General features: G+C 51.7%; 1 protein-coding gene across 6 annotated transcripts in view; it reads right to left on the bottom strand.

The window, feature by feature from the left end:
* Positions 1-22,414, bottom strand: part of SPEN (spen family transcriptional repressor) — a 76,103-nt gene that overhangs the window by 2,254 nt on the left and 51,435 nt on the right. For 4 of the 6 annotated variants that reach the window (XM_060202316.1, XM_060202317.1, XM_060202320.1 and 1 more), the window contains 7 exons: positions 21,088-21,239; positions 15,413-15,538; positions 14,812-14,925; positions 12,421-12,534; positions 10,669-10,769; positions 689-8,903; positions 17-460 (listed from right to left, as the gene is read on the bottom strand). In XM_060202316.1, the coding sequence (XP_060058299.1) occupies positions 17-460; positions 689-8,903; positions 10,669-10,769; positions 12,421-12,534; positions 14,812-14,925; positions 15,413-15,538; positions 21,088-21,239 (9,266 nt within the window). The remainder of the gene's footprint in view (positions 1-16; positions 461-688; positions 8,904-10,668; positions 10,770-12,420; positions 12,535-14,811; positions 14,926-15,412; positions 15,539-21,087; positions 21,240-22,414) is intronic. The other 2 variants (XM_060202318.1, XM_060202319.1) reach the window with 2 other exon arrangements.

Below are 22,414 nucleotides of genomic sequence, written 5' to 3'. Positions count from 1 at the left end.
GCGGGGGCCCCCTTACCTTCAGGAGCTGGACCATATCCACGGGCCTCTGGGGAGCCGGGTGTGCGGGGGGATCCTGTTGCGGGGCAGGCGGCGCTTCCACGTGCTGCAGAGCCATGCCCGGAGGGGTGCCGGGGCCCGAGGCGGCGGGGGCGAACAGCGGCTGCTTTGGGGCGGCCTGAGCGGGGAGGGGAGCCGGGGGGTCGGGCTTCACGGAGACGGACACGGACACGGGGGATGGGTAGGAGGGCTGGCCCGCGTCCGCCTGCGGCCTCTGAACCTGGACGTGGGCTTCAGCGGGCCTGCTGGCGGGGACGGCCGACAGGCGAGGCTGTTCCCCTACTGTCTGTGTCCCCTTTGCCTCCTGCGACACCGGAGGCATCTTGCTGCCGGGCGGCTGGGGCGGCTGGGGCGGCTGGGCGGGCTGGGCGGGCTGCGAGGTTTCCCCTTCGGGAGGGGAGCCCTGGAGTGGGGAGGAGAGAGAAAGGCCAGGGTCAGAGTTCTGTCCGGAACCACCACCGGGCCCAGAGCCAGAACCGCGCAGGGGCGGCAGCCGGGGCCGGAGCTGCGCCGAGTGGCCTCGGGACTGCCTGCTCGCCCCCTTCCTGCGGTTCGGGAAGCCGCTCTTTAAGCCCTGCAGGAGGCCCGGCCGCACCGCACCGCACCGCACCGCACCGGGGGAAGTCCTCACCTGAGCGGCAGCCTTGGTCCTGGATGGATGGCCGGAGGAGGCGGCGGAGGAGGCGGTGGCGGAGGCCGAGGAGGAGGAGGAGGAGGAGGCGGCGGCGGCGGCGGGAAACTGCGCGTGTGTGAGCGGAGCCGGGCCGGGGTAGGTGCGGAGGTCGCCGTACCGGTACTCCTGGAAGAGCTCCCCGCTCGAGTGCACGATCTGCACCCCGTGGGTCACCACGACGGGCGGGCTCAGAGGCAGTCCCTGGAGCTGGCTGCCGGGGGTGACGGCGAGGATGCGGGCCTCGCCGTGCGGGGCCGGGCCGGGGCCAGGAGCCGCCTTGGCGTCCGCCGTCTTGGGCGCCTCCTTCGCCGGCTGCTGGGGGGCCTTGCTGGTCGGGGCGGCCTTCCCCGCCGCCGCCACTGCCACCCCGTCGGCCGCCGGCACGTGGGGGTGCACCATGATCCTCACGTCCCGGGGCACCGTGTAGGGGTGCAGCCGGTACTCGGACTGCATGACCAGCACCTCCGACTGCACCGGCGCCGTGGCCCGGGCCACGGGCAGGTGATAGCGCACCTCCTCCTCCGGCGGGTGCTGGGGGGCCAGCGCGGGGACGCCGGGGGCGGTGGGCTGCGGGGCCCGGACCTCGATCTGCGAGGCCTGCGGCTGCGGCGGGGCGCGAGGGGCCTGCAGCGTGTCGGGCCGGATGCTGTAGGTGATGCTGGGCAGCGCGGGGGCGTTCATCCGCACCTCGCCCTGGGACAGGTGGCTCAGGGACACGGTCTGCGTGATGCTGGGGGGAGGCATGATGACGGACTGCTCGGGGTGGAGGCCGGAGATGAACTGGGGCACGGGGATGCCGGCCGCCAGCATGACCGTGGCGTTGGTGGACAGGGCGGCGGACGCGGTGCCGCTGGGGTGGCACGCCCTGGGGAAGGAGGGCGTCGTGGGGCCGCCGGGCCGGGGGGGATGGGCGTCCGGCTTGGGGAGCGCCAGGTGGGAGACGGTTCGATCCGCGGGGGTGCCGGGGCCCGGGGCGACGTGGTTCACCTCTGCGGGCAGCTTGCTGGGCAGCGCGGGCGGGTGGTGGGGCGCGAGCGCGGAGCCCAGGTTGGCCGGCTGGAGGACCTTGGTCTCGATTTTGAGGGTGACGGGGTCGGCGAGCTTCTTGTTGGTGGTGACTATGCTCGGGGTGAGGACCAGCTGGTTGTGGACCAGGACGGGGGGCGTGTTGATGCCCTGCGTGAGCACCTTCACCGTGCCCCCCTGGGTGACAGGTGTGGACACCGACAGGTGGATGGGCTCGGGCTTGTCCAGGGCGGGACGGTCGGCCTTCACGGACGAGATCACGGGAGACGCGTTGTAGGTCTGGGCGGTCAGCACCAGGGTGGAGTGAGTGGCCACGTTGGCGTAGCCGGCGGTCTGCGTGCCTTTGGGCGCGGGTGCGGGCGCGGGCGCGGCGGCGTCCCCTTTGACCTGGGACTTGGACACAGACTGCTGGAACTCGATGTCCATGGCGCTGGCGGGGGGGATCTGGCTGATCTTGGCGCTGATGCGCTGCGGCCCTTCGGTCTTCTGGCCCGAGTAGCTCAGGAGCACGACCCCTTCCGAAGTGTTCACGCGCAGCCCGGCGCCGGGGCCCGCGTCTGCCGGCCGGTCGTCGAGGACGGCCATGGAGCCCGGGTGGAAGCGGCTGTTCTCGCCGGCGCCCGATCGCGGCTTGCACTTGGCAGGCGGGGGCGCCGTGGCCGCGCCTGTGGCCGGCGTCGCGGCGGCAGACACGGCCGTCACCGCACCGCCCGGGGCCGAGTTCACCACCCCGGTGGCCGCGTTGACGGTGCCCACGGTGGCGCTCACGGGGGCGGTGAGGACGTTCACCGGCCCGGTCAGAACATTCACGGGCCCCTTGAGGACATTCACGGGGCCGGCGGGCGTGTTCACCAGGCCTTTCAGCGTGGCCACGGGCCCCTTCACGGGGCCTTTCAGGGCGTTCACCGGGACCAGGGAGACGTTCACCAGGCCCGTCAAGGCGCTCACTAGGCCAGTCAGGGTCTGAGGGGGGGGTTTGGCCAGAGTTATCTTCTGTGAATTCTCCAGATCGATACTGACAGGCATCCGACTGATGACAGAAGTGATTTTGGGAGCGATGACCGGAGTCACCTTTTCTTTGTCACTGACAGCCGGGACCTCTGCGGCCTGTGCGTCAGAGGTGTTTGCTACCGGGGTGGATTTTCCTTCTGAGAGGGGGTTGGTGGGCTCAACCGAGAGGGCCGGCGCCTCCTGCAGAGCAGGGGTGGCACTGACGGGCTCTGCGATGGCGGCTGTGACGCTTGTGGATGTGCTGCCCGTGGCAGACGCGTACTTGGGGTCCGTGAGGATCTTCCTCAGGGTACTGGAGCTGGGGTCGAGGTCAGAGGCTTTTGTGTCAGGAGGGAGAGCCGGGGACGGAGTGGACTGAGCCCGGGGCTCCTCCGGCCTCGCGATCCATTCCGTCACTTTAGTCGGGGGACTCTGGTGGGGGACCCCTCCGGCGGGGACAGGGGGCGGGAGCTTCGCCGCAGTCACCGAAGGGATGGCGGGGGTGGGTGTGCTCGAGTCGCTGGGCGGGGTGACCGGGTCACTTTCGATGATGGAGTGCACTTGACACCTGGCGGGGGCCGCCTCGTCCTCGTCCTCCTCCTCGTCCTCGTCTTCCTCGTCCTCCTCCTCGTCGTCGTCCTCGGCCGGTGGTGGCTGTGAGGGCGGCGGCAGGCCAGGGGGCGTGGGCGCTCTGGTCGGGGTCTCCCCTCCAGCGCAGCTTTCTGGGGACTCGCTCTCGGCGGACGGGGTCCCGGCTGGGGTGGCGGCACCAGACCCGAGAGGCGGCGGCGGCGGGGGCTCCTCCCTGTGCCCGTCTTCCGGGGGGGCCTCCGGGGGCCGCCCTGGAGCTGCCTCGGCCGCCGGGGGGTCGTCCTCCCTCTGGAGTGGGTCGGCCGCGGGGGCCTGGGGGGCGCGGGGGTCCGAGCCAGCTCCCGCGGGGGCCGCCACCCTCTTGCCGGCATTGCGCTTGCGGCGAGCCCGAGGTTTCTGGCGCCCTCTGTCTCTCCGGGGGAGAGGAGCCTCGGCTCCCTTCGGTGCCCTGGCCTCCGGGATCTCGAGGGCCGCGTCCCCGTCCCGGTCCCCATCCCTGTCCGCGTCCCTGCCACCCCCTCCGACCCCCTTGGTCGGAGCGTCGGGAGCGCTGGCCGCCGGCCCCGCAGACCCCACAGAGCCCGCAGCCGCCTGGGCCTCCGCGATCCCGGACTCGGCCTCACCGGCCTCGGGCCCCATTCCTCCCCCGGGGGGCCGCAGCAGCCGGGCGTCCGTCCCAGGTCCGGCCGCGGACGGTGGGGGTGCCAGGAAGGGCTCGGGCTCTCCGGAGACGTCGTCGTTCGTGATGGAGCCTATGGCCGCGGCCAGTTCCGTCTCGCTGGCCTGGGGTGCGGGCCTGTCCCCGCCCCGCGGGCCGAGCTCCTCCGGGGGCCCCGCGGCCGCCGCCCTGAACGCGAGCCTCTCGATGTTCTCCACGGCGCGCTGCAGCTCCAGCTCCGTCCGCCCGGCCGGCTGGCCCGCGGCTGCCGACGACGGCCTGGCTCCGGGACACCCAGCTGCCGCCTCCAAGCCCTCGCCCTCGCCCTCGCCCGGGTCCGGGCCCGGCTGCGACGGCGGGCCGCCCTGTCCCTGTGCCTGTGCCCGTCCCCGTCCGGGGGTGCCCTCGCTCGTCTCCGGACTGCCCGGGCCGTCCGCGCTCCTGGGGTTCGCGGCCCTGTCCACCGTCGGCCTGGCGTGCCGAGCCCGGCCCCTCTTCGCCCTGCAGCTCTTGTCGGGGGCCGCGGAGGCCTCGAGGGCCTCGGGGGCCGCTCCGCCGGACGCGGCGCCGACTTCGACTTCTTTCCCGGCCCGTTTCGGTCCGGCGGCCGCCGCGTCCCTGTCGGCCTTGGGTTTCGGGGTCTCCTTCGCCTGGGCGGCGGCGGCGGCAGCCTCGGGTCGCTCGGCGTCCGCTCTCGGTTCGCTCCGCCCCCTTTTCCCCGGCGGGGCCCCGGCGGCCGATCTCTGAGCTCGGGGGGATCTCCAGCCCTCGGCGGGCCTGAGGGGCTCGCCGGCTTCTCTAGTCTCCGTCTCGTCGTCCTCCTCGGCCCGCCGCCGCGTTTTGGGGGGCCTGCCCCGGCGCGGGGTGGCGGGAGCGGCCGCGGCCTCCTGGAGCTCCCGTTCGAGCCTCTTCCTGGTCAGCCGCGGCTGCTCGGCGGCGGGCTCCCTGGCGGGGGAGCGGTGGTCGCGGTCGCCCGCGGTGGTGGTGGCGGTGGCGGTGGCGTAGACGCTCCTCACGTTGCGGCGCCTGGTCCTGCCGAGGGGCAGGCTGGGCTCGGGCGGCTCGGGCTCGGCGGCCGGGGGCTTAGAGGTGGCCGTCCTCGCCGGCTTCTCGGGCTCCGGCTTGAACTCGAGGAGCTTCTGCGCTTCTCCACGCGGAGAGCCACACCGCTTCAGCTTCTCGCGGTCGATCCTCTCGCTCTTGCGCGTGACGGGCTTCTCGGCGGCCGTCCTGGAGCGCCTGCCTTTGCTGGCCCGGCCGTCCTTGTCCTTCGCCGCGCCCCCCGGAGGAGCGACCTCCGCGTCTTCGGGAGCCGGGGGCGAGCTCTCGGGCGCCGCTTCGGCTCTCTGGTGCGCGCTCAGCTCGCCGCGAGCGGCCGGCTCCGGCTTCCCCGCCTCGGGCTCCTCCTCGGACCCGAGCACCTCTTCCGACCCCGGAGCGGCTTTTGAGAGCGAGAGCGAGAGTGGCCGGGCGCGCGCAGGCTCGGGGTCGGCGCCGGCCTCGGCTCGGGCAAACGAGGCCCCTGGGGTCGGCGGCCTGGCGTCGAGAGAGGGCAGCCGCCCGGCCGGCGGGCTCTCCTCCACAGCTCGCGCGGTCCCCACGGCGTCCCGACTTCGACTGGCGTCCGCTCTGGAGGCCGAGCCGGCGCGGTCGGGTGGCGTCTCTGCGGTGCCGGCAGTCGGCTCAGACGCCTGCCTCCCTGTTTCTGAGGTGGAAGCCGGCTCCGCTCTCTTCTCGTCTGTCATCACGGAAGGCACCTCTCCCGTCTTTTCACAAACTGCAGTTTTCTCTTGTGACGACGACGACGACGACGACTCTGGAGTCGCGACGGTGGTGGCAGGAGGCCCAGCTGAAGGCGGAGTTTTCAGTTCCGCTTCTTTCCTCTCAGAAGTAGACTCTCGGGTCTTAGCATGCGCCTCTGTTGTGTCTTCGGGCTTGTCAGCGACTCTGGGTTTGGGGTCTTTTTCCTTCTCTTTCTGCTGCATCCGTGTGAGTTCCACGAATCTGCTATGAAAGAGGACGACGGGCTCTTGAGGCGACTCGGCGGCGCCGCTCAGCCCGTCGCACAGCCCCCTGCCGTAGAGCCTCCCAGACACAAAGGCAGAGTCCTCGTCTTTTCTCTCTAGGTGCTGCAGCCGCTTGGAGTCCTGTTCAAAGATGGAGCTGTGTAAAAAACGGGAAGCAAATAATTCTTGCCGTTCTTGTTCTTCTTCTTTGTGGTCATCCTTTTTATCGTCCATCTTGCCTTCTGAATCAGTCCGGATCTTCTTCTTTTTCATGTACCAGGACGGAATGGGTCTCGGCGCAGAGTCCACTTTTTCTTTATCCTTGTTGTTCCGGAAATTAGCAAATCGGGAGTCCCAGTCAAGGAAAGACCAATTTTCTTCTCGAGAGGAAGAGAGGGATTTCGCTCGTTCGAGCAAGGCTTTAGTGTCTGGTGTGATTGTCTTATCCAGCGCAAAAGAATAAAATTTGTTCCTTTCTAAAGAGCTGGAGAGCCTCTCATCTCGCTCGCGCAGCTTGTCCTCCCTGTCCCTCAATAAAAAAGACAAGCGCGAGTTTGCACAGAGCACAGAGGCTCTGGGCGAGTGGGATTTGTGCTCCCCATCTTCGTCAGAATCCGAAGGCACCTCCCCGGGCTCAAGATCACGCACAGACCTCTTCCGAAGGCTGTCTCTCTTAATTATGCTGTTGGGGAAACTCACGTCCAGTCTGCCGGCATCCTGTCTCAGTTGCGAGTCCCACCGACTCAGCTCGTCTTCAGAACTCATGACAGACAGCTTGATTTTAGCCATGTCTGCCATCTGCTCTCTCCTGCTGGAATCATAAGGATTAAATTTTAAAGAGTCTTCTCTGACGGTCAGGTGGGAATAGGGGAGAAGACCTTTATCGTCTACCTTAGGCGGTTCTTTGACTGGAATTAGCCTAGGAGAGCTTATGGGCTCATCATCTTCATGGAAAGATCCATGTCGGACACTGGGAGAAGCACCAGTCCTCTCAGAATCTTCACTAATTTGGCGTGAACTTCTGTAATTCCTCTCTCTCTTGGTACAGGCATCAAAGTCAACGTGGTCCGCTCTTCTCTTCTTGCTGGGAGGAGAGTCATCGGTGACGTCTTGAGGGGGCTTGCCCACCTCATGAACAAGACTACGTCTTTCGTAGTCATCTATGTCTTTTTTGGGACTGCCAAACTTCTCAGACTTGGCTATTTCCATCTCCATCTGCTGTTTTCGACGACTCTGCTCCATTTGTTTTCGGTAACTCTGTGTGTGATCAATATCGATGCCAATTTTTTCTTCGGTGTTTGCTGAATGTGTTTTCTCCTGGGCTGATTTGCCTTCCAGTGTCTCATCACGGACGCTGCAGTGGTTTTTCCTGGTCTCTTCTTTCTCTGGCCCTTGATCATCTAATAGCTGCAGCTGCTTAGGCTGTGGTTTGGCCGAAACAGGTTTTTTCGATTGGGTTTCTTGATTTTCCACAGATTCACCTGCTGATTCTCCCAGCCTCCCTTGAAGGTCTGTGTTGGGCCTTGAGCCAGTCCCACCAGAAACACTGGCAAGCTCCTGACAGTCTTTGGGGCTGGAAACCGCATTCAGTCTGTCTAGTTTGACTTTTTTAGATTCTCTTTTAAGAATCTCTTTCCTCACGGGCTTTTTCTCAGACTCGCCTTCCCTCAGCAGGATGGCCTCTCTGGGCGGCATGTCGGGCTGCTTTTTGAAAAGCGCCCGTGCATCCTCCATCTCTGGACTACTTTTCTTGACTTCTGCTTTCTGCCGTTCTTTTAAACTGGAATCTGCAAAACGCCTTTTCCTTGCTTCCAGCTTCTCCAGATCCACAGCACTTGCTCCCTCAGCAGCCTGCTCAGGTTTCAGGTGCTTCCTGGGCTTCAGTCTACCCTCCTTGTCTACCGTTGTTTCTACGTGGCCTGACAGGCCTTTTTCCTTTGCCGCTTTCAGCCGCACACATTCTAGCTTGGACAGATCGGATTTAGCAGGTTCAGCCTGAGAGCTCTGAAGTTTCTGGTCTAAAGCAGAAGGCTTGGCAGTGTCGCTATCCAGTCTGGCTTTCAGCTTTTCCACGGGAGCATGGTCAATAAGTTTCCCCTCCTTTTCTTTCACTCGAGTCAACACCACACAAGGCATGAGGTCCAGGCGATTTCTTGCTGCTCCTTCTTTATCGGCTTTTTCTCCTCTGTTCAGTTTATTAGAACTCCTTGGTTTTTCAGGACTCGGTTCTCTTTCAATTTCTTGATCAGTTTCTGAAGACTGAGAACTGGGAGAAAGAACTTTCCCTTTTCGTTTCTGCTTGTCAGTTTTGTCCTTTTCCTTCCTTATTAAGCGTCTCTCTCTTTCGACTCTCTCGGGATCAAAGGTGCGCTCTTTATCTGTCTTTTCATTCTTTGTATAGCGTTCCAAACGGGACTTCTCGGGCTTCTCGTATCTTGGTGGGGAAAGGGAGCTACAACTGCCGCTGCGGTCAGAGGACCGGCTGTAAAGTCTCCTCTCAGAATCACTGGGCAATCTCTCTGACTGGGAGGGGGAGGCTCCGGGGCTCTGCGGGCGGCGCAAATGCACCGGACTCTGACTGCGCTCAATTGGCCGCCTCTCGTGGTCTCTGTCCCGCTCAGGCTCAAATCTTTCGCGTTCCCGTTCTCGTTCCCTTTGCCTGTAGCTGTATTCCCGAATATCTTGTTCATAAGGATCATTCCTGTAATCCCTGTATTCCCGAGGATCCTCGTAATATCGTGATTCATAGTAGTCCCCTTGGTAAGTTTCCCACTCGGAATAAAATTCTCTCCCTCGAGCTGGATAGTCCCGCCTGGCATCCTCAGGATATGTGCCTGGTGTGCGAACATTCTCATAATAGGGACGATCTTGGCTATAGTCATAAGATCCCCTCCGTTCTTCTCTGGAAAGAAAAGAATATACTGTTATTTTATTTCCTTAGCACTTACAAAGTCCTGCGTCGACAAAGCTTTGTTGTGATTTAATGATTAGTTAGACCTACAGCGTCTTGTAATATAGCTGCTATTCACATCCGACTACTAAGAGCAGGGCATTTGGCTAGAAGGCCAATTCTATGAAGACATGACTAGCAAGCACGCCTCGAGTTTAGTAACTTAGTCAAGACAGAGGGAAGGAGGAAGACAGACAGACTTCACTAGTTTATTTAACTCAAATACCTTAGCTCTATTGATTTTTTTTTTCTCTTTAAAGTAACCACTGAAAATAGAGAATAAAAATGAGCAGCCCAGAAAGTGACACAGTAGACGAAGCACTGGTCTTTTTAGCATGAGGTTCAGTATTGGTTGTGGCAGCCCCTCACCCCCCAACACACACACTCAAACCTATCCCTCTCCCTCTCCCTCTCCCTCTCTCACAACAAATCTTTACTATATCGCCCCCATGAGGTGGTGTAGTGGCAAGAGCAATGAATGGGCTTGGGAGAATGAGGTTCTGAGTTCAATCCCCAGCATTGCATGTGCCCTCTCTACCACGCCCCTCATGTCAATAAATAAAATCTAAAAAAAGACATCACTTAAGGAACTCTGAGACATATGAGAAAGGGGAAAAGGGAAAGAGAATGAACAGATGACAGCATCTAAGTTTTTTTTTTATTTCTTTTTGATCATCTTTATTGATTGGATAAAGATAGCCAGAAACTGAGAGTGATGGGGGTGAGAGAGAGAGAGAGACCTGCAGCACTAAAAGCTCATTAGCTGATCTAGCTCAACAGACACCTTAGAAAATATTAGCAGGACATATTCAGGGTTTTCTGTTTGTTTTGTTTTTGTTTTCCGTGTTCCACTTTGAGGAGGAGGCAATCCAACGGAACTGGAGGGATACTGGTGTTCAGTAGGGAATAAGGTCTGGGAGCACACTGGGAAGAGATGAAAACTGTACTTCTGAAAAATTTATATTTCAAGACGATATAATATAAAATATTATGTATTATAGTACTTTATAATTATAATATTTCAAGAGAGTATTTATACTATTTCAAGGAGAAAAAAGATGACATATATAAGATAAACCTAGGGGTCAGGTGGTAGTGCGCCCAACTGAGCATATACAATATCAAGTGTGAAGACCTGGGTTCAAGCCCCTGGTCCCCAGCTGCCGGGGGCAAACTTCACAAGTTGTGAAGCAGTGCTGCACATGTCTCCCCCTTGTAAACAGAATAATGAAGTCATGAAGGGTGGAGCAGTGGCACACTTGGTAAAGTGTGTGTGTTATAATGCTCAAGAGCCCAGGTTCAAGCCCCAGCCCCGCCTGGAGGGGAAGTCTCACAAGCGGTAAAGCCTGGTGGCAGATTTCTCTTTCTCATTCCCTCTCTAGCTTCTCTTCCCTTCTTACTGTCTCTGTCTCTATTCAATAAATTACATATTGTACATATTATAAGAAATAGTACAAACTATAATCTGAGAAAATTATTCTTTCAAACTGCAGGGCAACCGGTAAGTCATGAATGTAGGTTATCCAAATTCCCATAGGCAATATAAAAATCAGATTCACGAAAATAAGCCTGTCTGTCTCTAGGGAATAAAAAGGAAACCTAGCAATACTTTGGAAGAGAGGAGAGATAAGGGGTGAAAAATAAAAATTAAGCCAACCCACATTTTATGTACTAGAAATTGGGAAGCTCAAGTATGGCAGTAGGTTTAAATGCATACCTTCTTTCTGCTAACATTTCATAGAAGTCTCTGATATCTTGACCGGATTTTTCCATACAGTGGTAAAAAGCCAACTGACTTTCCCGGTTTGCAAAATCCACCTTTAAAAAAAAAAAAAAAAAAAAAAAGCACCTATTTGACACAAATTTCAGAGTTTAATAATAGAAAGCGTTGTCAATCTGAAGACCCTTCTCAACATAGTCTCCAGTGTCATGTAACTCAATTATACGGCATGTCCGTATCAATAAGATTTTATTCTGTAACCTGAAATACTCTCACATGCTACATAATTTTGGTAAGAATTACAATTTAAAGTCACAAAACCCAGCTCAGTGGGTAACGTGCAAATCTGCACATGTTAGGCCCTCGTTTGAGCCCTGCCTGACTTATGCTGAAGCAGAGGTGCAGTGTGTGCTCTAGGGCCTCTCTATTGTGACACGAATACGTATTTTTTTTTTCTTTTTGTAAATCTTTTTTAAAATAAAAAAAGAGAAGAAAATATTCCAGAACCCGATCACTGTTAAGCTTCAATTTTCTGGAACTACAATCAGAACATGAAATAAAAATGTAAACACATCAGAGTCGGGTGGTGGCGCAAAGCGCAAGAACCGGTATAAGGATCCCGGTTCGAGCCCCCGGCTCCCCACCTGCAAGGGAGTCGCTTCACAAGCGGTGAAGCAGGTCTGCAGATGTCTGTCTTCCTCTCCCCATCTTCCCTTCCTCTCTCGATTTCCCTGTCCTATCCAGCGATGACATCAATAACAACAATAATAACTACAACAATAAACCAACAAGGGCAACAAAAAGGATAAATAAATATAAAAAATTAAAATGTAAAGACATTTAAGCTTCATGCAAATGTGGGCTTCAGGGTGGCTAAAGTGTGTGCTACCTCATTTCCGTGGCTAGGCTGGTGACTTAGTGTCAGAGAACAGGATTTGCATGTGTACAGTCCTGAATCCCCAGCACCACATATGCTGGAGTGATGCCCCTAGTTCTCTTTTGATTCTAAGGAAACCTTGGTTTAAAAGTGACTTTAGGGGTTAGAGAGGCAGCCCAGCTGTAGAAGGCATTCCTTGCATGTGTGAGATACTGGCTTCGAACCCCAACACCGCATAAAATGGCTATGGTTAATCACTATAGTGAAGTCCATACCATGTTTCTAAACTTTTTTTAAAAACACCAGGCAAAAGATCGTGCTTCCATTAATCTCCAGCCCTTTAGAAGAGGAGGGAAGAAGAGGAAGAGAGGACTATTCAGAAAACTGACAAGATCAATACTTCCAACTCCTGGGTGTGCAGATACCCAGAGGTGACTGTGGCCCATTCTGAACCAACAGTACAGACATAAGCATCCGATGTCAAAGAAAAGTATGCTTGTTGGAATGACAAGATTTTTTTTTTAGATTTTATTTATTTATTAATAAGATGGGGGGGGAGAGAGAGAGAGAGAAGGAACCAGATATCACTCTCATCCAGGTGCTGCCGGAGATTGAACGCGGCACCTCCTGCTTGAGAGTCCAATGCCTTATCCACTACGCCATCTCCAGGACCACCAAACGACAAGATTTTTAAAGTCGGTTCTGTGGATATGGTTTACAATACTCTGTGACCTTAAATAGCCAAGTACAAAATTATGAAACCCTCCCTTAAAATCTGTGGGCACACAATGCCTGAGTCTCATAATGTCGAGTATCGAGACATTGGGTCTGAATACGGTCTGGTTTGTCTGTGTGTCGAGTAATTTGCTCACCTTGACTTTATTTCCACCAATTTTCCTCCCCTTGGTCTCTTTGACAGCCGCCTGTGCATATTCAATTTCATTGTAGAGAACCAGGGCCATGCCTTTTAAACGATCAAATACCACCTATAAGATAAGTAAGAGTCTTATCCTCTGTTACTGTCAGTCCCAACAAGGCCCTATATGACGAGAAAACTGACAAGGTAAAATGTGTCTACGCGCTATATACTAGAGACAAATCCCAGGCTTTCTCTGCGGGTGTGTGCGGTACTGTCAGTAGAATGCCTAAAGACTATTCAGCATTGCAGTTGTTGTGACTTTAGGTGTACCGTGCTTTTATTTTGCTTTTCTGTATTTTAGTTCGCTTACTGGCTGAGATCTGTGCTATATTTAAACTCATTTTTTCTCATTTAGAATAAAGAAATCAATAACCTTGAAAGAAAGACGAAAACGAACAATAAATCAATAGTTTTAGTTATTAGTATAGTCTCTCCCTGCGTGTGCGTGTGTGTATGTGCGTGTGCGTGTGTGTGTATACATGTACAATCTCACCACTCCCTGGCCAGTTTTTCATAGAGAAAGGAGACAGTACAGCACTGGAGCACACCTCTGTGCATCATGCCAAAATTCTATTTTAAAGCTGCCAGATTTTTATCTACTGACTCAGTGTTTAAGATGTGCTTTTCTCACAGCTGGGAAAGAGCTTAACTGGCAGAACATCAGCTTTACATTCCCGGGGCTCCCAGTTCAGTCCCTGCTGCGTGTACCAGAATGGTGTTTTGGTTTTGTGTCTCTTCTGTGTCTCGTGTGAAACTCACTCTCATATACAAATAAATAAAATGAATCTTTTTTTTTTTTGCCTCCAGGGCTACTACTGGAGCTCGGTGCCTGCACTATGAATCCACTGCTCCTGGAGGCCATTATTTCCCTTTTGTTGCTTATTGTTGTTGTTATTGTTCCTGTCACTGTTGTTGGACAGACACCTGCAGACCTGCTTTACCGCTTGTGAAGTGACCCCTGCAGGTGGGGAGCCCGGGCTCGAACTGGGATAAAATGAATCTTTTAAAAACCATGCATTTTGCTTTCAACAAAAGTTACATCTCATATGGAATGTCAAAGTTATGCAACATACTGACCACAGAAACGACTTTGCTCTCAAGGAGTTAAAAAGGTCACCTTCACATAATGAAATGTGGTCCAAAACTCCTTCCTTTCCTGTATGCCTGTGGACATGCTACAAGACCAACAGTCTGCTGGGTGACTGTTCCTTTAAAGATATCATAGTTGAGGGTTGGGTGGTAGTTCATCTGGTAGAATGCAGACATTACACTGCACAAGGACCCAGGCTCAAGCTCCCAGCCCCTCCCTGCAGTGGGAAGACTTCCCGAGTGATGACGCAGTGCTACAGGGGTGTCTCTTTCCTCCCCTTCCCACAGCCCCCCCCCCAATTTGTGTCTACCCAAATATACTTTTAAATGAAGTCATCATAATTTTTCAAAAATTCAAGTCTAGGAGTGGCACTGCTGAATCACAAAGTGGAAGTACCTCTTCATATGTCTGTAAATGTGTTTAGCCAACGCACAGAAAGATCCTAATTCAAAGGGAACACGCACCACTATACTCAGCTGTACTAGCCACAGCAGCCAAACAGTGAAAGCAGTTAAATGGCCAACAAGAGTTGACTGGATAAAAAAGTTATGGGATATATACTCCACGGAGTACTACCCTGCAATTAAAAAAAATATTTTGATAGTGTGTCCTTTGGGACAAAAATCAATGGAACTAAAGGTAATTATGCTTAGCAAAAGAAGAGGTGAGAGACAACTACTGGATGGTGTCACCCACAGACAGAATCTAGAGAATGGAAACACATGAACTTGCTAAATCAATATATAGACATATATGTGTATATATAAATGGAACTGTCCCTAAGAATGTGAGAACCTTGTGATTATTGTGATTATTTTTTTATTATTATTATGCACAGAAACTTGGTGTGGGTTGTGATATTGAAGTATATACTGTAATCTTAGTCTTGTAAACCACTTTTAATCACAAATTTAAAAAACGTCCTTTAAGAAAAAACAATGAAGCCTAACTTCATTAATATAAAAGTGAATGTGTAATTAAATTAAATGCTATTTAACAATGGTATGCGAAAGTATGTTCAAAAGTAGGTAAGCTAATTAGAAATAGTTTTTCAAAACCCTCATTATACACCGATAGACCAAATTTGGGGAAAGATCATTCTCTAACATCTGGATTGTGAGGGGAAAGTCAACACACGCTTCAGAGACTAAAGCATGGGCGGGGCATCATGAAAAGGAGACGAGAAGTCACTGAGAAGAGAAGTCACCGAGGAGATGTCACCGAGAGGAGAAGTCACTGAGACTTTCTGCCTACCTTCAGCACCGGCCCGTATCGGCAGAAATGTCGTGTTAAGTACTGGTCTGACACGCTTGCAGAAAGCCCATCTAGCCACACGCAGTTTGTGGGCATGCTCTTCCCGAAGCCCAGCTGAGTATAAAAGCGGGATCTCTATTAGTACAGTCACTTCTTTTGAAGGATTCTGATCAAACCAACATCTCTAAAGCAGGATCCACTTAGTTAAAATTGAACGGAAATCTACAAAAGTGTGATCTTTCCTGGCCAAGCAAGTATCAATTCTGATTAGACTGATGATGTACTGGTTACCTACCTTACTACTGCTATGTTAAGTGATCAGCTATCTCCATAAAAAACTCCACATCTGCGGCCAGATGATGGCGCACCTGGTTAAGTGCTCACATTACAGCGCACAAGGACCTGGGTTCGAGCCCCTGGTCCCCACCTGCAGGGGGAAACTTCACGAGTGGTGAAGCAGGGCTGCAAGTGTCTCTTTGCCTCTCTCCCTCTCCCCTCTCAATTTCTCTGTTTCTGTCCAATAATAAGTAAAAAAAGAAAAAACTTCGCATGCTACAAACACAACATGTTATAACAGCACAACCTACGCAGACGGCCTTACCTTGAGGCGATTGTTCCCAAGATACTCTCCATCCATCTTCTTAATAGCCTTACAAACGCTGGCGATATCACAGTATTGCAAGAATGCATATTGAGGGACACCATTTACTTTCTTAATATCAATATCCTGAAAAGTCAATGCACACCACTGAGTGACATGACAGAACAAATCGAGTCCATATGATGTATATATTGGGTTGTCAAGGAATGTCATGACACATTTTTGCATAGAAAAGTACATCACAACTTCGCTGACAATCAAGTATTTCTTGAAATACTCATATTCCCCCAAAGTAGTTTTCTTAATAACTTAATATTTATTGTATATTGTGATACTACAAACTGTAAGTAAAAAACAAACAACAACAACAACAACAAAAACACCCTGCATTTGTAGTCACAAATCATGAAATCTTTCCTATATGAAGTTCTTTGAAGAAGCAAGTCAAAATTTTAAAACCAGAACACTTGTTCATTCTGAGGACCAGGTGATGGTGCACCTGGCTAAGCACACACGGGACAGAGCGCAAGGACCTGGGCTCAAGCCCACAGCCCCCACCTGCAGGGGAAAAGCTTCATGAGTGGTGAAGCAGGGCTCAGGTGTCTGTCTCCTTCCTTTTCTCTACCTCCCCCCTTCTCAATTCCTCTCTACATATATATCCAATAATTATTATAAGAGATTTAAAAAAGAATTTAAGCAGAAAACAGAGATTTGTAAAAAAAAATAAATAAAGGACAGCCTGTTTTAACAAAATCCTAAGCAATTCCCTTTTGCAACATATAAAATTTTTACTAGGGGCAGATCTTTTAAAAACATATGTAATGGGGAGTCGGGCGGTAGCACAGCGGGTTAAATGCACATGGCACAAAGCTCAAGAACCGGCTTAAGGATCCCAGTTCGAGCCCCCGGCTCCCCACCTGCAGGGGAGTCGCTTCACAGGCGGTGAAGCAGGTCTGCGGGTGTCTGTCTTTCTCTCCCCCTCTGTCCTCCCCTCCTCTCTCTATTTCTCTCTGTCCTATCCAACAATGATGACATCAATAACAGCAACAATAAAAAGACAAAGGCAACAAAAGGAAAATAAATAAATGAAATTAAATTTTTTCATATATATATGTGTATGTGTATGTATAACGGGAGTCAGGCGGTAGCACAGCGGGTTAAGCAAACGTGGCCCAGAGTGCAAGGACTGGTATAAAGATCCCGGTTCGAGCCCCCGGCTCCCCACCTGCGGGGGAGTCACTTCACAGGCGGTGAAGCAGGTCTGCAGGTTAGAATCTTTCTCTCCCCCTCCTCTCTCCATTTCTCTCTGTCCTATCTGACAACAACATCAATAACAACAACAATAATAATTACAACAATAAAAACAACATGGGTAACAAAAGGGAGTAAATATTTTTTTTAAATATGTATTAACATCTGAAATTAAAAACAATAAGAGGGGTTAAAAAAAAAAACAACAATACTAAGAGGGGTCAACACAGCGGTTTGGCAGTAGCACTTGCCATCCACATGTGAGGGCTGAGTTTACGCCCTAGAACCACATGGGAGCGCCAAGGGCAGTCCCAACCATTGCAATGACACCACGGAATTGGGTGGTGGAGTCCTGTTTACTATTTCTCCCCTGGTCTAAAGCTACAGAGTGAATATTGGATCCGGGATGTAACTTGACAATAGTGCACACGTCTAAGGCCCCAGAGGAGGGGCAGGGTGATTTAAAAAAAAATCAAGTTTTCAAAACATGATTTAAAATATACAGTTCTGAATATAAGTACATCTAACTGAAGCAACGGTGGTGACTGATAAGCATGGCAGTAGTAGTTTATCATACTCAGAACTTGGGACTCCTTAGTATGTGAACTGCTTTGTGAAAACGCATCGAAAACACCACACCTGGATTAGACTCTCTGAGGAATACTCCCATTTTCAAAGCCTCTAAATCTACAATCACAAGTGACACTCACTCAGTAGGTGGAAAGAGGTCTTAGGTTACTCATGAAAACAGACACTTGAACAGCAGAAGTTGCTCATTAACAATGAGAGCCTGAGTCATATACTACAGAGGAAGCTCTGTAATTATCTGAGTCTCTGTATGGCTCAGATGCCAGTGATCAGAACCTGAGGCATAGGGACGTGAGTAAAGAGCTAGCTGCTGGGTTCTTTAGAGAACGCTCAAGATCAACTGAAAATAAGAGATCATGGTTATCAAAACAGGTCCATATTAGCCAGGAAGAGTTCTTAGAACAAAACAATCACTCTGCTTAAAAGTTCATGAGAATGCAGTCACATGCCCTGGGGTCAGGTGGTGGTGTAGCTGGTTAAGTGCACATAGTACTAAGTGCAAAGACAGGGGTTCCAGTTCCAGGTCCTATCCAATAAAATGGAAAAATGGCCTCCAGGAGTGGATTTGTAGTGCTGGCAGAGCACCAGTGATTTAAAAAAAAAAAAAAAAAAAAAAAGTCACATGCCCAAATACAACTTTGGATAATTCTCCAAAATAAAAGTATGTCTGAAGAGATTTCTCAATTTATAGACTCACAGATGTCAAACTGCAGATGATAAAATAAATGGTTTGACCATTCATAGATAACTGAAAATAAGAGATTATGGTGATAACTAATGACAGAAAAAGCTAGAGCTTAGATTAGTACTTTTCAAAACACTCAACTAAGTAAGTAGCAAAGTTGGAAATAAGAGTACACACTTTTCATTCATGATTAGGCAATAATTTATTCTGCTTTATATCTTAACTCTTTTTCAGCCACCAGGTTCCAGATACTAAGATGATGCCAACTGGACTTCCCTGGGCAGACAACCCCACCAATGTGTCCTGGAGCTCCGCTTCCCCAGAGCCCTTCCCCACTAGGGAAAGAGAGAGACAGGCTGGGAGTGTGGATCCACCTGTCAACACCCATGTTCAGCGAGGAAGCAATTACAGAAGCCAGACCTTCCACCGTCTGCATCCCACAATGACCCTGGGTCCATACTCCCAGAGGGATAGAGAATGGGAAAGCTGTCAGGGGAGGGGATGGGATACGGAGTTCTGGTGGTGGCAACTGTACTCCTCTCATCCTATGGTCTTGACAATATTTTCATTTTAAAATAAATTTTTTTAAAAAAAGAGGACACGGGGGTCAGGCAGTGGCGCAGTGGGTTAAGCGCAAGTGGCACAAAGTGCAAGAAACCGGCGTAAGGATCCCGGTTCGAGCCCCCGGCTCCCCACCTACAGGGGAGTCGCTTCACAGGCGGTGAAGCAGGTCTGCAGGTGTCTGTCTCTCTCCCCCCCTCTGTCTTCCCCTCCTCTCTCCATTTCTCTCTGTCCTATCCAACAACGAACGGCATCAACAATGGCAATAATAAACACGAGGCTACAACAACAAGGGCAACAAAAGGGGGAAAAAATGGCCTCCAGGAGCGGTGGATTCATGGTGCAGGCACTGAGCCCCAGCAATAACCCTGGGGGGGGGGGGAGGAGGACACACTTTTCTTGAGTAGGAGAGGGCAAGCTGTCTCAGCAGACACGGTGAACGCCATGCCAGGGGCACGGCCCAGGCTCGAATGCGGGCCCTCGACGAGAGGTGGCACGGCACCGTGCCTCGTGCACTGTGGTCTTTCACACTCCCTGTGTCTTCTGTCGAGCGCCGAGTCGTGAAAGCACGAGTGCACGAGGCTCTGGGGCTCCAGGAGGGAAAACAAAGTCTGCATGTGCTGCTCTAAAAAATAAAATGGTTTTAATGAAACTTTTTAAGAAGTTAAAATAGAAGCAACGAAGGGAAGTGTCGTGCTGATGTGCTTCTCTCGACGCACAGCTTCTATCAAGCTTGGCCAGCAGGCGAGTCAAGCACAGGGCTGCATTTGGAGAGAGGGCAGCTCTCACCGCGGCACCCACCGCGCGTGCTGCAGCAGTGCTCGGCCTCTCTCCGATACCCAACACCCACAGCGGGACTGGGAAGGCACACACGGGCAGTGGGCAGGGCAGGCGGCTCACAGATGCTAATCCCGGCACTACCTACCCGCAGCCAGAGCCGAGCTGTGCTCTTGTAAAAATAAATACAATTAGTAATAAATAAAATAGGTCTTTTAAATAAACAGCCTATTACTTCCTTTCTAAAATGGTTTTATCTAATGAGACAGAGAGAGAGAGAGAGAGAGACCTGCATCCGTGCCTCACCACTCATGATCTTTTCTATCTGTGGGTGGGAACCAGGGGGCTTGAACCCCATTCCTGCGTAGGGTAACTCGAGCACTTAGCTGGGTGCACCACCACCCGGCCCTGGCCTCTGTATGTTCTACCAGTCCCTGTAAGACTTAGTTCAGTCATAAATTACTTTATTAAAACAACACAAGGATCTTTTGCTTATAGCATTAATGTTTAAAATAAGATGTAAATAAACAAATGCACATACATTCTCCAAAGATTTACGACACCTATATATACTCAAAATATGTTTCGTTTCCAAAATCTTTTTTCATTGCTATTAGTAAAAAGCCTAGGAAAGGCAGAAGCAATTTCCCTCCCCTCCTCCCCAGACACACAACTAGGGTATCCCCAAGGGTAAAAAATGATTTTCACTATAAATTGGCTCATATTTTGGTTCATGAAGACAAAAATCCTTCTATTCCTAAATCTAACAATGGTTTATAGAATGTAAAGTGATTCTAATTAAAATTAAAATTTCAACGTGAACAGAGCCTCCAGCACGACATCCACATTCTAGTAATCCCCAAATTCCTCTGAACCCACAGAGGTGGCGCAGCACTCAGCAGCAGGGAGCTGACTCTGGGTACAGGGCAGGACTTGAGAGCATGAGGCTTCAGGTTCAATCCCTAGTGCCCCATGTGCTGGAGGAGGGCTCTGGTCTATGTCTGTATCTCTCTCTCATAAAATAACTGGCGGCAGCAGTTAGGTGATGGCTCATGTGGTAGAGTGCATGTGTTAGCTAGTACATGCCAGGACCTGGGTTCAAGACACAGGTCCCACCTGCAGTGGGGAAGTCTCATCAGAGGTGGGGCAGTGCTGCAGGTGTCTCTCCTGCCTGCCTATCCCTCTCCCCCACCCCACCCCACCCAAGCTCCACCTCTCCCTCTCTGCTGAGAGAAAAAGAAGGATTACCCAGAACAGCAGAGCTGTGCAGGCATCAAGCCCCAGACGCAAGTCTGGGGGCAAAATAACAATAGCAACAAAAATACACAACAGAAAAACTATAAACAGTTTGCACATTCATGAGGAATGCCTGTCTCATAAAGGAGTAAAATTCACAAGTTTGAAAAAGAAATAAGCAAAACAAAAATATAGGGGGCTAGGTGGTGGCACACCTAATTGAGAGCACATGTTACAGTGCACAGGGACCCAGGTTCGAGCCCCCAACCCCCACCTGCAGGGGGAAAGCTTCACAAGTGGTGAAGCAGGGCTGCAGGTGTGTCTGTCTCTCACCCTCTCTATCTCCCCTCCACTCTCAATTTCTGACCGTCTCTATCTAATCATTTATTTATTCATTCAATAGGGGGAAAGGGAGAGACAAAGAAAACCAGAGTTATTACTCCAATACGTGCTATGTCAGGGATGGAACTCAGGACTCCATGCCTAAGAGTCCAACCCTTCGTGCACCGTGACACCTACTGGACCACTGTACTACAGTTTATGTTTTAAGGCAAAGAACTGGAAAAAGGCAACATACCACAATTTCTCCGAAGCGCTGGAAGGTATTGCGCAGGTCATGGTACGTAGTGGTCTTTTCCAGGTTGCCTATGAAGAGGGTCCTTGTCGCTTTGGGGTGGAATTCATCCATCCTTTCATCCAGAGGGCGAAATTCATTTTCACTTTCTGTTTCTGTGATTGGGGTGTGGGTTGAGAGAAAGAGAAAAGAATGCTTTAGTTAGCGTTTACATATCATGAGGAAAATTCCTATTTAAGAAATTAAGGGGGGCTGGGTGGTGGTGCACCTGGTTGAGCACGTGTTACAGTGTGCAAGGACCCAGGTTCAAGGCCCCCGTCCTCACCTGCAGGGGGGAAGCTTCCTGAGTGGTGAAGCGGTGCTGCAGGCATCTCTGTCTCTCTTACTCTCTCTCTCTCTCTCTCTCTCTCTCTCTCTCTCTCTCTATCCTCCTCTTCTTTCTTGATTTCTGGCTGTCTCTATCCAATAAATAGAGAATTTGAAATAAAAAATAAAAAGAAATTAAAATTTGAAACTCTGGGACTGGGTACCCACACGATCTGGGAGATTACACACTTTTAGAAATAAGTTAGTTTCCTGCTAACTCAAAAGCAAAAGAGAACTACAAAGGTTAAAGAAATATGTCTAAGCAATTAGAGACGACATTACATTTTTGTTTGAGCTTTAAAATAGAAAAGTGAATGGAATTCCAATCTAAGTTGATTGGTTTTCTAAAATAATCACTCACCAAAAAAAAAAAAAAAAATGCATGACAGCAAAAACGTTAGCGCCGCTGCTAGCCTGGTCTCGGCTTCCACAGCATAGTTTCAGTGGGAACAAAATTTCCCACTGAACATGTAGAACAAGACTATTTGAAATGCATGTAAAATTCAGTTGAAACAATCATCTTTATTATTTATTTTTCTTATACTTTAGAAGACATTTGGTATTTCACAATCATCATACCAATTAGCACAACTCAACCATCTGTATGCTAAGAATTTTAGGTACAAGAAGAGTGACCGAAGTAACCCTTGCGAACTTTCTTCTTTGGGTGCAGTGAAGTCCCCACTTAGAAACAGACTGACATTCCTGATGAAAAGCCCTGGCTTAATGTCAAGTCTGATCATGGGCTTTCTTTGAAGCTCCATGTATTAACTTCATCAAGGACAGGGACATTCATAGTGTTGATAATAATTACAATACAAGGAAATGGAGAAAAGAAAAAAGGTGATCATGATCTAGTCTGTTTTTAACCATTCGGCTGAACGTGCTTAGCTCCGGCCACTGACTATTCCTGAAGTGTTAGCAGTCTGCAGTACGAAGTTCTGAGCTACTGCCGGCGCTCAGC

This window comes from Erinaceus europaeus, chromosome 11 (genome assembly GCF_950295315.1).
Source record: "Erinaceus europaeus chromosome 11, mEriEur2.1, whole genome shotgun sequence".
Classification (NCBI taxonomy): domain Eukaryota; kingdom Metazoa; phylum Chordata; class Mammalia; order Eulipotyphla; family Erinaceidae; genus Erinaceus; species Erinaceus europaeus.
The sequence above is the reverse complement of the archived record's forward strand: the minus strand, read 5'-3'. Positions and strand labels throughout refer to the sequence as shown.